This window comes from Trichechus manatus, unplaced genomic scaffold (assembly GCF_000243295.1).
Source record: "Trichechus manatus latirostris isolate Lorelei unplaced genomic scaffold, TriManLat1.0 scaffold00009, whole genome shotgun sequence".
Lineage (NCBI taxonomy): Eukaryota > Metazoa > Chordata > Mammalia > Sirenia > Trichechidae > Trichechus > Trichechus manatus.
This window is the reverse complement of record NW_004443945.1, coordinates 29,094,765-29,107,555: the sequence shown is the minus strand read 5'-3', so window position 1 is coordinate 29,107,555 and position 12,791 is coordinate 29,094,765. Positions and strand designations below refer to the sequence as shown.

Here is a 12,791-nt window from a genome sequence, read left to right as displayed (position 1 = left end):
CCACCACTACCACCCTGGTCCAAGGCACTAGGCTCTCCCTCACTGGTATCCTTACTTCCATTTTGGACCCCGGCATGTGACTGCTAACCTCAAGGTTGGTGGTTTGAACCCACCCAGCCATATGTGGAAGAAAAGACCTGGTCATCTGCTTCCATAAAAATTACAGCCGAGAAAACCCTATGGAGTAGTTCTATTCTATAACACGTGGAGTTGCCTTGAGTCGGAATTGACTTGACAGCATCTAATAACAACGACCGGATCCATTTTACCCACAAAAGCCAGAGTGCTCTGCTCCTTCTATTGCCCAGATCCTCACATGGCTTCCTTATTCTAGCCATTCAGGACACATGAGGCGCAAATGCCATATCCTTAGCGAGACCTTCCCTGACCACCTCATCTAAAATAACCTGCTGCCAGTCACTACTGTTTTATCTTCCTCCTTGTACTGATCCCTATATGAAATCATCATGTGTGTTTGCTTGTTTGTCTGCATCCTGACCTTTAGGATATAAAGCCCACAACAGTAGAGAGTTTGTTTATTTGGTCAGCCGTATGTATCTCCAACACTTAGAACAGTTAGAACAGGGCCTCGTACATGGCAGCCACAAGTATTTATTGAATAAATAAATGAATAAATAAGCTGTAAAAGATGGTGTATATGGTTAACCCCGGCAAGAGTAATGTACATATAGCCTATAATCAATTTATATTACAAAGTTACTAAGAAATAATAAAATAATGTTTTAATTACCTGTACTGGGCTGGCCCCGTGGATCACAGTAATTCTCTGTTGTCATGAAAATAACTGCCAATCCAATTTCTGATTCAGGAATAGGTCTAAGACCCTGCCTATTAGAATAAGATAGCTTAAGTACAATGGTATATTAAAACTAACAACTTTTATTACTATGATGCTATCAAGCTGAATCAACCTTTCTTTCCCCCCCTAAAGAGCTATCACAATTTTCTGGTATGAAGAGAATTTCAAATACAGGTAGACAGGTGTTATTTTAAGTGACAGCCTTTCTGAAACTATAAAATTACCCTCCCCCACCTAAAAAAAAAAAATTATCATTGAGGCCAAAGACTACAGAACCAAACGTCAACTCAGGATCCGGGCATCAACCTCTGAGCAATCGTTCTTGGTTGTACTCTAGTTCTTTCCTACCTCAGGGCCTCTGTACATGTTAAAAGACAGTGCGATGCAATGGTGAAGAGCATAGAATCTGGAATTAGAGTGACAGGGTTCACATCCTGGCTTGTCTTCTCACTACCTGTGTTCGACTCAAACTCCTTTCAGTCTCAGTTCCCCTCTCTGTACAATGGGGGCCACAACAGTAAATAACACATAAGATTGTGTGAGAATTAGAAGTCTTAACAGCTTTTAGAACAGTATGTGTTACACGGTAAGTTTTATGTAAGTGAAGTTGTTGTTGTTCTGCCTGGCACATGCTTCTTCTGACTCTCTGAAAGACTGGTTTTTAGGTCATACATAAAATATTGCCTCAAAGAGGGTTTCTCTATTTAGAATAAGCTTCTCTTCTCTGCCCTATTATTCTGTTTCCTTTACACACTTTTGTAATTATCTGTTTACTTGTCTTCTAGCTGTCCCCTCCTCCAGTTAGTCAGTGAGCTCCAACATGGCAGGGACCATGGCTATCTTGTCTACCACCATATTCCCAGTGCCTAAAATACAATAAGGCCATAGCATAGTATGTATCTGTTGTAGTAGCAAGATGGTATTTTTGTTTACACAATGTTTTTTTGTGCAGCATGTAATAATCTCCTTTAAATAAAATATTCATGGAATAGATGACTGAAATTTTACTTTTTATTTCAGCAAACCCATAAGAGAAAAAGCAATCCCAATGGTCAGATGGACTCCTGGGACAGGAAAATGACTTTTCGGTGGAGACCTGGCTATGGCCTTTTCAGGCATATAAATACCCCTAGGCCCTAACAACTTTGTTGTGCGTAGAGAAATCTAGTCAACAGGCTGCTAATCCTGTTATTTATAATAGTTTTTGGTTTCAACAACGCTAAAAGCATTAGTACTAATAAAGAGTCTACAAAACAAGCCTTTGATTTAGCTCTTTCACAGTCTCTCCCCACTACAAACACCATTCTAAGAGATCTGACATTTTTCCCATAACACCCTCAACATGAGAGATAGAAATCATTAAGTGCATTTTTAATGGATAATAACTATCAAGGGTACAGATATATTTCAGCTCTAGATAATGTCAGCAAAATTTTTACATGAGTTTTAACTCTTGTAACAGCTATATATTCTACAGAGAAACTTAATAAAATACTACCTTACTAATGCAGAGAGGTAAATTCTACAAATTTTAATTTAAGTGTAAAGTAATAAAAAGAGGTAGAAAATAAATATTGAGGTAAAATTGTCACAGATATTCTATTTCAAGCATGCTGAGTCACAATCAATTTTCCAGTAACCTACAGGATAAAACCTTTATAATTCTTGTTTCTACTTTTTACCTTGGAAAGTGGAGTGCAACCAAAAAGTTATACATGAAATAACCGAACTGTATTTTTCTACTAATAAAGAATAATTCTGTACCTCTTGAGCAAATCCATAATTGAATTAATACAGTTTTTCTGAGAGTCAGGAATTAAAGTCTGTGAATTTGTTATTCCTACATCAACAACACAGGTTCCAGGGGCTAAATAGAAACCATCTTCTTCTTCATTTTCTTCTGTTACCAACTTAGTTTCCCCACCTCCAAAAGCAACTGCTGAACTTAATTTCTTATGCTAAAAATGAAAAGGAAAAAAAAAAGTAATTTAAATAGCCAAATTTAATTTCTTGAGTATACTCTTGTAAATTTACAAATATTGATTTTACAATTAAAATAGAAGTAGAATTGATGCAGAACTGGCTCTACTTCTTGAATGGGGCTCCACTCTAAGAAAATCATTAGCTCACTAGGTACCTCTGCAGCCCTCCAATAATTACATTTTCTCTTTTACCTCATCATACCTACCGCACAGTACTGTAACTATGGGCTTACTTACGTGTTTTTTCCACTACAACATAAACTCCTGGAATTCCCATTTAGCCACACAGATGATATTTAACAGATATTTACTAAATTAACAAGTTAGGGCTTAAACCAAAGTTTTCTGTCCACCTCCTCTAATAATTAATAGGCCAATTACCAAACATAAATCAGGGCCAACTCGATGGCAGCTAACAACAAGAAGTATCATAATCGTGTTCATGGTCACTGAGCAGGTTCTGAAGCCTGATCCATTTTTTTATTCCACTTCACACTGCTACACAAAGTTCCAAAATGAAATGCATTAACAACTACTGATAACAGATAGTAATAATTTATCCTTGTTTGTAATGTTTGTTATTGGGGAAATGTAGCTTATAACATTACCTGTTTGGCATTTAGAAATACAAATGTTTTCCCTTTGAAGATTTGTTTTCTTTCCTGTCGCCCTGATAGATCAATATTTTTATTTCCAATAGCTGGTTCATCAATAGGTGGGTAAAAACTGTAAAAATTAAAATATATTCCAATTATACACTACTCTCTATGTTTGCTATTAAATTTATAAATGGGGTGGCTACCTAGATATTGAAAAGCCTAATTTCCGTAATACTTTTACAGGGTTACAATGATAAAAAGCATCTAAATGCTTTATCTAGAAATATGGTTTAACAGGTACTACATAGAATAACGGGATTGTTCCTTATTTTCCAAAAATACATAATCCAAAGTACGCAATATTAACAAGATACATATTAAGCATATATGAATCAAGCAAGTTATGTGAATTACAGAAAGTTGAGAGAAACATCATTCATAAAGATCAAATTCTATTAGAATCTTATGTTTGTTTGGGGACCAATATGCATTAATAATGTTCACGTTCCAATTCTTAGAACTGATACTCTGCTTTGCTACAGATCTCTTTGGAGAAGGTTAGGAAATTTTAAAACTTACATTAGTATTTTCAGTTTAAATAAAATTTCCAAAGTGAGAGTAAAGATCACATTTTTTAGCTGAAGAATATAAGCTAAAAAAAAGAATAGACTATAATGCAATAAGAACATCTTAATCGTCCATGGAAATGGGAAAAAAGAATAGAGACGTCAAGAAATAAGTCAGTTTCACAGTTGAATTAAATATCTCCACAGAGCAACATCTAATGTTTGTAAAAATACTTCAGTCATCAGAGCCACCATCCAGTACTTCAGAACTAATTTGCTTATGTTTTCCTCCAGATTTTTCCTTGGCAACATACATATTTCATAAAGTAAAGCTGAGTCATGATTGAACAGTTCAAAATTTTTTAAATTTTAATTAAGAACACAAATGCCTGTGTTTTAACTCAATACAATGGATGCTCTAAGTCTATTCTAAAGTAGTGATTTCTGGAACCTGGAATCTCAAATGAGTAGGTGATCTGCAGGCAAGAGTGGACTTGCTTGGCAGGGCAGAATACAAGCCACTGCACTATTCTGATTTTCTAAGTAACTGATTTTAAAACCTTTTTTACTTTTAAAAATATACAACATGTACACCAATGTTCAGAAGCCCTGGTAGCACAGTGGTTAAAGTGCTTGGCTGCTAATTAAAAGGTTGGTGGTGAGAACCCACCAGCCGGTTCATAGGAGAAAGATGTGGCAATCTGCTTTGATAAAGATTATAGCCTTGGAAACCCTATGGGGCAGTTCTACTCTATCCTACAGGTTCGCTATGGGTCAGAATCTACTTGACGGCCAGCGGGTTTTGGGTTTGGATACCAATGTTCATTGCAGCACTATTCACAATAGCCAAAAGGTAGAAACAACCCAAGTGTCCATCAACAGATGAATGGATAAACAAAACGTGCTACATACATACCATGGAACATTATTTAGACATAAAGAGGAATGAAATTCTGATATATTCTAAAACACAGATGATTCTGGAAAACATTATGCTGAGTGAAATAAGTCAGACAAAGACAAATACTGCATAATCCCACTTATATGAAATATCTAGAATGCATAATATACCTTTCAATTTGTGGAGGCTGTTTATTGGACTGAACTGCTTGGAGAAATTCAGTAAAATATTCTGGCTTTACAATTGGACATCCACAAATGAGTGCACATATTGTCTAAAACAAAGAAAAATTGCTTTTTAGGGCATGGAACAATGTAGCTTAAGACATATAAATCGATTCTAAAATGTATTTCAATTTGAAAAACATTAAAATATTAAAAGTATATCTTAGAAATGAGTACCCCAGAGAAGACAATCTAAAGAAATAAACATGGGAGATAAAATCTTTTCAGCCTTACTGACTTTCACAAAGACTGTAACTATGGATTAAAACCTTTTCAAAAAAATAAATAAAGGATTACTGTTAGGGACTGGAATAAGTTCAAAATAAGTACACATAGTTATGGGAAGGGGAAAAAAAAAAAACTTTGACTAACACATGAATTAAGCTGTAAGTCTCAAACAAGATCCAGAAAATACAGGGAAGATTAGAAAATATCACCCTCAGCAATGAAAATCAAAATATAAAGAAGATTTGGCATACTTCTAGGATATAATGCAACTAAAGATACTTTGTGAGAATGCTTCTAATAAAACAGTATTGCATAAACAGGAGGAAGCAGGTTTAGGGTATGTCCCAAGAATCAAATCTGAAAAACACCAATCTCAAACATGAATAAAATAATTAACTTTTGGGTGCAGTAATGTACATTGGACTGAGTAAGCTCCAACACTTGTGATTCTGGGCAAATTATTTAACTGTACCATGCCTCAGATTCTTTTTCAGAAAATAACAATTGAACTAAATGCTCTAAGAGTTCCCTTTTGGTTATAACATTAAATGATTTTAAACGAACATAAGTAAACCTGTACATCTAGAAAATCTACCAAAAAAAAAAAAAATATATGTATATATATATATATACACACACAGGGTTTTCTTCTCTTTGGCACATGATTAAGCATAAATACTGAAAGAAGAGGATCACTCAGCAAATCTTTGTTGGTGCTTATCCAATGGTGCTTATCCAATGGGAGAGCCACTACTGGAAATCAGCATCCCAGACACTGGAACAGTGTGCACTCTCGTGAATAGACGCTATTTTTCGCGTTTTGTCACAGCCTTGGTAAAACACCTCTCCAGACCATCTAACTGCCCTTGTTCTTATTTCACGCCCACCAAGCAGGGGCAATATTCCCTATTCCGTTTGTCAGATACCTTGATACCCCTAAAGGGGCCCATGCTGGATCCCACATGTAAATATTCTGGTCCCTGTAAAGGTATATATCACTACTGTAAACTAATAAATGGACATTTTGATTTATTCATTTATTATCTGTGGGCTTATTAGCATAATTAGTACTCCTGAAGCTAATAAGGGAGCCCTGGTGGCACAGTGGTTAAGCATTCAGCTGCTAACCAAAAAGGTGGCAGTTCGAATTCACCAGCTACTCCCTGGAACCCGATGAGGCAGCTCTACTCTCTTCTATAGGGTCACTATGAGTCAGAATCGACTTGACGGCAATGAGTTTGGTTTTTGGTTTTGAAGCTAAGAAAGCTGCTGAGTTTATAAAATAAATTTCATAAAATTGCAAAGATGAGGGATGCCTGATCAGAGATAACTCCACCAAGGTACAAATTTAACTTGAGGTTTAACCTGAGCAGTAAGCCTTTCTCGATGATACCTCTTTAGCTATAATACACTCATTCTAATTTAAATTACTAAATTCAATTTATAAGGATTTTTGTATGACCTAATAAAGCAATCTAAACATTTGTTGCTTTTCACTATATAGGTATCAACCTAAAATAATCTCACATACCCATGATCTACCTGTTTAAAAGGAGACAAATCATCTCCCAATGCTTTTCTTTAATTAGCTTTTGTTATAACCAAATCTGATGAAGATGCAAAATTTGAAAATATACCAAAATATATCATTGCTTTAATGAATAGTCAGCATCCTCTAAAAGTGAAATCTACACATATCTATAGGTTGTGAAGACATATTAAGGTAATATTAAACTGCAAGAACTTAAAAATCTTTGTGATTAGAGACTTAAATGAATACTAAATAAGAGTGCACGAGATCATGAGAGGTATCACAGACTGGAGGAAGACAACTGGACCGATGAGAGATGAGATGCTAACTTTGAAGACTGGCAGTTGATCTCTAGTAGTTTTGCTTTTAAACTGAAAACACAAACTGTGTGCAATGTAATAACCTTCCTGGTGAAAGGATGACAAATAATTTCTTTTAATGCCAAATCAAAATTAAAATCTAATTTTACGTGCTTTTACTTGTCTCAGATAATAAAAAAGTTATCAGAAAAGCCATCTTGGCCTACATAGTATTTAAAGGCATGGGGTGGGAATTTGTAAGTCCACAATGAACAGTTCTGATAGTTTTTAAAGTACATGACTTAAAGGTCTGTATATAGTGGGTAACTGAGTGATCTTAAACTCACAGAACTTACTTTAACATAATAAGGCATTCAACCTACTTTAATTGTAACTTTAACTGATGTCATGACGAGGTGAGTACATTCTTCTGTCCAACTGTTTACAGAAAGTCCTCCAAGTTGAAAAATAGCTTGATTTAAAGCAGCTTTCCCCGAGACATCTAAACAAGAAGAGCATGCAACCAAAGGCTCATACTCTACTCTGTGAATGAGAATAAGTTACATCAAGTTATATTACCAGTTAGAGACAGCAACTCACAGTACTTTAAAACTTCAAGCTAACCATCTTGTGCAACTATTTTTATGTACCATTAAACTTTCTAATGTATGAAATTATCACTTCCTAAGTCTGGAGTCTCAATTAAGAAAAAACAGTGATCAAAGTTAACATTTTAATTTCACCCAGGCAGAATCAAACACATGTAGCTACAGTCAAGGCTCTCAGGGCCCCTCAAATCCTCATTCACCATCATAACCATCTATGGTTAACACTCTAGAGTGTAAACACCTGTGGCACAAAGTTCACTACTGGGTTATGTAGGAAATAAATGACACTGTCTTCAGCTCATCATTCATGAATAGCCTTTTACCTTAGAAAATGATCAGTGTCAAATAAACTTGTCTATTTCAATATCAATTTAAAAAAAATCTTACCTGAATTTACTTTCAAACACTCCAAAGGTAACTCTATCCCCTGTCTTTAAAGTTTGGGAAACACAATTCTGTACTTTTTCCTCATTAACGAAGGTACCATACTTAGAAGTATCTCTTACTGTCAATATAGGGATTTCATCTGTCTGACTCTGAAAATCAACAAGTAAGTTAATGTTTTTTTACCATTCAGTAAATACAATTCCTGGGGGTAAAGTTTCAAAAGAAAAGGTTGACAACTTTTTGAATAGGCAATAGATAGGTGGCTAACCTCCTAGCACAGTAGACAATATAGTTATTGTTTTGGTTCCCTGGTAAGAATGATCACTGCACTAGCAATTTATATCTCCTCTTAGGGAAATTTCTCTAAAAAATAAACTAACCAACAAACCAGGTGAGCCCACTTGTGTCAGAGTAGAACTGTATTACACAGGGTTTCAATGGCTGATGTTTCAGAAGCAGACTGCCAGGTCTTTCTTCCGAGGCAACTCTGTGCAGACTTGAGCAACCAAGAGTGTTAACTACTTGTACTACCCAGGGATTTCACCAATTTTAATAGGTGTCCCTAAGTACCCCTCTTAGAGCATACATTATTTTCTTTTTTGTAACTCAGTAGAAATTTTTCCTGATGCCTCAATTTCGGCACATTTGAGAATTCTGTGTTTCTGTATGTTCTGTTTCGTGTACAGCATGATAGCATCGTTCCTAATTTTTTTTTTTTTTTACACTATCAAAGTCACATTGTAAAAACTGGTTGAATGAGAAAAAGGGGATTAAAGGCTAGTTTCTGACAAGTATAGCAACAATTTTACTTTTTCTGTAGGAATTTCAACAATAATGTTTTTCTACACCCAAATAAGGAGCGCTGGTGGTGCAAGTAGTTAAGTGCTCAACTGCTAACTGAAAGGTCGGCAGTTCAAACCCACCAGCCTCCTCTTGGGAGAAAGATATGGCAGTCTCCTTCCATAAAGATTTACAGCCTTAGAAATCTCATGGGGTAGTTCTACTCTGTCCTATTGGGTCACTATGTGTTGGCATCGACTCAATGACAATGACTTTGGTTTTTGGTCTGATACCTAAAATACAGACACAAAACCTAAATATCACCAAACAAATCCAGCATTTGCTTATATGCAATCTCTGCTCAAAATCATAGTTTTTCTTTCTTATTACCACTGGCATTATCATCAGCAATTTGTATATTTTATCACTTTTATCCCCCACAGTTGGGATTTAAAAAAAACAAAAACTATAAGAAAAGCAAAAAAAGCCACTCAAAGGAGCTGTGTAACATAAGCAATAGTTGTTCTTCCTTGTAAAACAAATCAATTCTCATCATGAAAACTTATGTTATATAAGAAATGCCAGTGTTCACAGGGCTACATTCTCTGTAGTATCACCAGGCACAGTCACTGACAGACAGTAAGCACTCAATAAATACTTAATAAATATGAGTATGTTCAACTGCCTCTGAGTTTTTAAGTCACTAAAACAAACAGGCTTTTAAAACATAGGTAAAATTCTGAAACACAAACGTTAAACCTCAAAATAAACAAATACCACTAGTAATACCACCAAAGTATTTAACATTAAAAAAAAACTAACAGCTTTATGAAATGAAAAGTCCTTCGTAATCTCTCTTACATATGTGCCAAGGCAATTATCTGTGATTTCAACCACCTTTCTGCAAACTAGTAAAATAAAATTAGTAACATACCAAGTTGGTTACAGAAAAGTTAGCCGTTAACACAGCATGATTTCGACTGATGGACTGATCATTGTCGATTAGAATTCCACAGTTTTTCCTTCCAACAACGTATTCAACACCAGTCAAAAGTCTGTATGGTTCTCCTAAAAAAAATTTAAAAAAGAGAAAAAAGTAATGATACATACACACACTTGCATATACATATACACAAACATACATGTATGTATATATATAATAGTTATGACAAAATTTAAACATTTTTATTTTGTTATTTATTAATCATACGACATCAAACTTGTGTTTTCTATTAAAGTCTCACCGAAGGGTACAAAAGATTATCTAAATAGATGGAAACCTATTCCATGCTTCTGAAAGAAAAAACAATATTGAAAGGAATCAATTTTCCCCCAAAATTAACTTACAGATTTGATGTATCATCAAACAAAATCACAATACCATGTTTGGAGCCTGATGTTAGTTGCTGAAGAGTCAATTCTCACTCATGGCGACCCCATGTGTGCAGAGTAGAACTACTCTATAGGGTTCTCAAGGCTGTGACCTTTTGGAAGCAGGTTGCCAGGCCTATCTTCTGAGGTGCCTCTGGGTGGGTTCGAACTACCAACCTATTGGCTAGCAGTCGAGTGCTTAACCGTTTCCACCACCCAGTAACTTGATAAACTGATTCAAAACTTCATTTGGAAAATACAATGTAAAAAAATAATCAAGGAAAAAATTGAATAATATTATAGGAATTTGCCCTACCAGGTGGCAAAATATGCCATAAAGCTATAAAAATTAGAAAGCACGGTTTTGATCAAGAGTAAACAACATAGACTAATGCAATAAAATCCAGACCATATTCATGTGTATTACACGAGCATTTTAGTTAAAGGTAGAATTTCAAACAGTGTTGGAAAAGGTTATTGGCTTTTTTTTAGAAAAATGCTGGGAATCACAAATTGTTGGCATGACAGCATACACCCTGGAGACTTAAAGAGTTTAGTCTGGGAGAAAAACATCCATTAGAGAGTGGTGTTGTTGTCAGGTGCTGTCAAGTTGGTTCCGACCCTTTGCACCACAGAATGAAACACTGCCCAGTCCTGTGCCACGCTCATGATCGCTTTTATGCTTGAACCCATTGTTGCAGCCACTGCGTCAATCCATCTCGTTGAGGGTCTTCCTCTTTTTCGCTGACCCTGTACTTTACCAAGCATGATGTCCTTCCCCAGGGACTGATCCATCCTGACAACATGTCCGAAGTATGTAAAACATAGTATTGCCATCCTTCCTTCTAAGGAGCATTCTGGCTGTTCTTCTTCCAAGACAGATTTGTTTGTTCTTCTGGCAGTCCATGGTATATTCGGTATTCTTTGCCAACACCATAATTCAAAGGCATCAATTCTTCTTCTGTCTTCCTTACTCATTGTACAGCTTTCTCATGCATATGAGGCGACTGAAAATACCATGGCTTGGGTCAGGCACACCTTAGTCTTCAAGATGACATCTTTGCTTTCCAACACTTTAAAAAGGTCTTTTGCAGCAGATTTGCCCAATGCAATGCGTCTTTTGATTGCCTGACTGCTGCTTCCATGGGTGTTGATTGCAGATCCAAGTAAAATGAAATCCTTGCCAACTTCCATCTTTTCTCCATTTATCATAAAGTTGCTTACTGGTCCCGTTGTGAGGATTTTTGTTTTATGTTGAGGTATAATCCATACTGAAGACTGTGGTCTTTGATCTTCACCAGTGTTTCAAGTCCTCTTCACTTTCAGCAAGCAAGGTTGTGTCATCTGCATGTAGCAGGTTGTTAATGAGTCTTCCTCCAATCCTGATGCCCCATTTTTTTCGTATAGTCCAGCTTCTCGATTATTTGCTCAGCAAACAGATTGAATAGGTACGGTGAAAGGATGCAACCCCTGACACACACCTTTCCTGACTTCAAACCACCCCAGTATCCCCTAGTTTTGTAAGAACAACTGCCTCTTGATCTGTGTACAGGTTCCTCATGAGATAATTAAGTGTTCTGGAATTCCCATTCTTTGCAATGTTATGCATAATTTGTTATGATCCACACAAGCAAATGCCTTTGCATAGTCAATAAAACACAGATAAACATCTTTCTGGTATTCTTTGCTTTCAGCTATGATACATCTGACATTAGCAATGATATCTCTGGTTCCATGTCCTCTTCTGAATCCGGCCTGAATTTCTGGCAGTTCCCTGTCGACATACTGCTGCAGCCAGTTTTGAATGATATTTAGCAAAATTTTACTGGCATGTGATATTAATGATAATGTTTAATGATTTCCACATTTGGTTGGATCACCTTTCTTGGGAATAGGCATAAATATGGATCTCTTCCAGTCAGTTAGCCAGGTAGCTGTCTTCCAAATTTCTTAGCATAGACGAGTGAGCACCTCCAGCCCTGCATCCATTTCTTGAAACATCTCAATTGGTATTCCATCAATTCCTAGAGCCTTGTTTTTCACCAATGCCTTCAGTGCAGCTTGGACTTCTTCTTACAGTACCTTCGGTTCCTGATCATATGCTACCCCCTGAAATGATTGAATGTAGACCAATTCTTTTTGGTATAATGACTCTGTATATTCCTTCCATCTTCTTTTGATGCTTCCTGCATCGTTTAATATTTTCCCCATAGAATCCTTCACTATTGGAACTCAAGGCCTGAATTTTTTCTTCACTTCTTTCAGCTTGAGGAATGCCGAGCGTGTTCTTCCCTTTTGGTTTTCTATCTCCAGCTCGTTGCACATGCCATTTTAATACTTTACTTTGTCTTCTCGAGCCACCTTTTGAAATCTTCTGTTCAGTTCTTTCACTTCATCATTTTTTGTTTGCTTTAGCTACTCAACGTTCAACAGCAAGTTTCAGAGTCTCTTCTGACATCCGTTTTCGTCTCTTCTTTCCTTTTTTTTTTTTTTTT

The 12,791-nt window shown here is 36.1% G+C and overlaps 1 protein-coding gene across 1 annotated transcript in view; it reads right to left on the bottom strand.

The window, feature by feature from the left end:
* NBN (nibrin) overlaps positions 1-12,791 on the bottom strand; it is a 40,325-nt gene that overhangs the window by 24,554 nt on the left and 2,980 nt on the right. The window contains exons 2-8 of the mRNA XM_023726094.1: positions 9,860-9,993; positions 8,146-8,294; positions 7,534-7,693; positions 5,039-5,142; positions 3,411-3,528; positions 2,585-2,778; positions 752-849 (exon numbers count right to left, since the gene is read on the bottom strand). Of these exons, the coding sequence (XP_023581862.1) occupies positions 752-849; positions 2,585-2,778; positions 3,411-3,528; positions 5,039-5,142; positions 7,534-7,693; positions 8,146-8,294; positions 9,860-9,993 (957 nt within the window). The remainder of the gene's footprint in view (positions 1-751; positions 850-2,584; positions 2,779-3,410; positions 3,529-5,038; positions 5,143-7,533; positions 7,694-8,145; positions 8,295-9,859; positions 9,994-12,791) is intronic.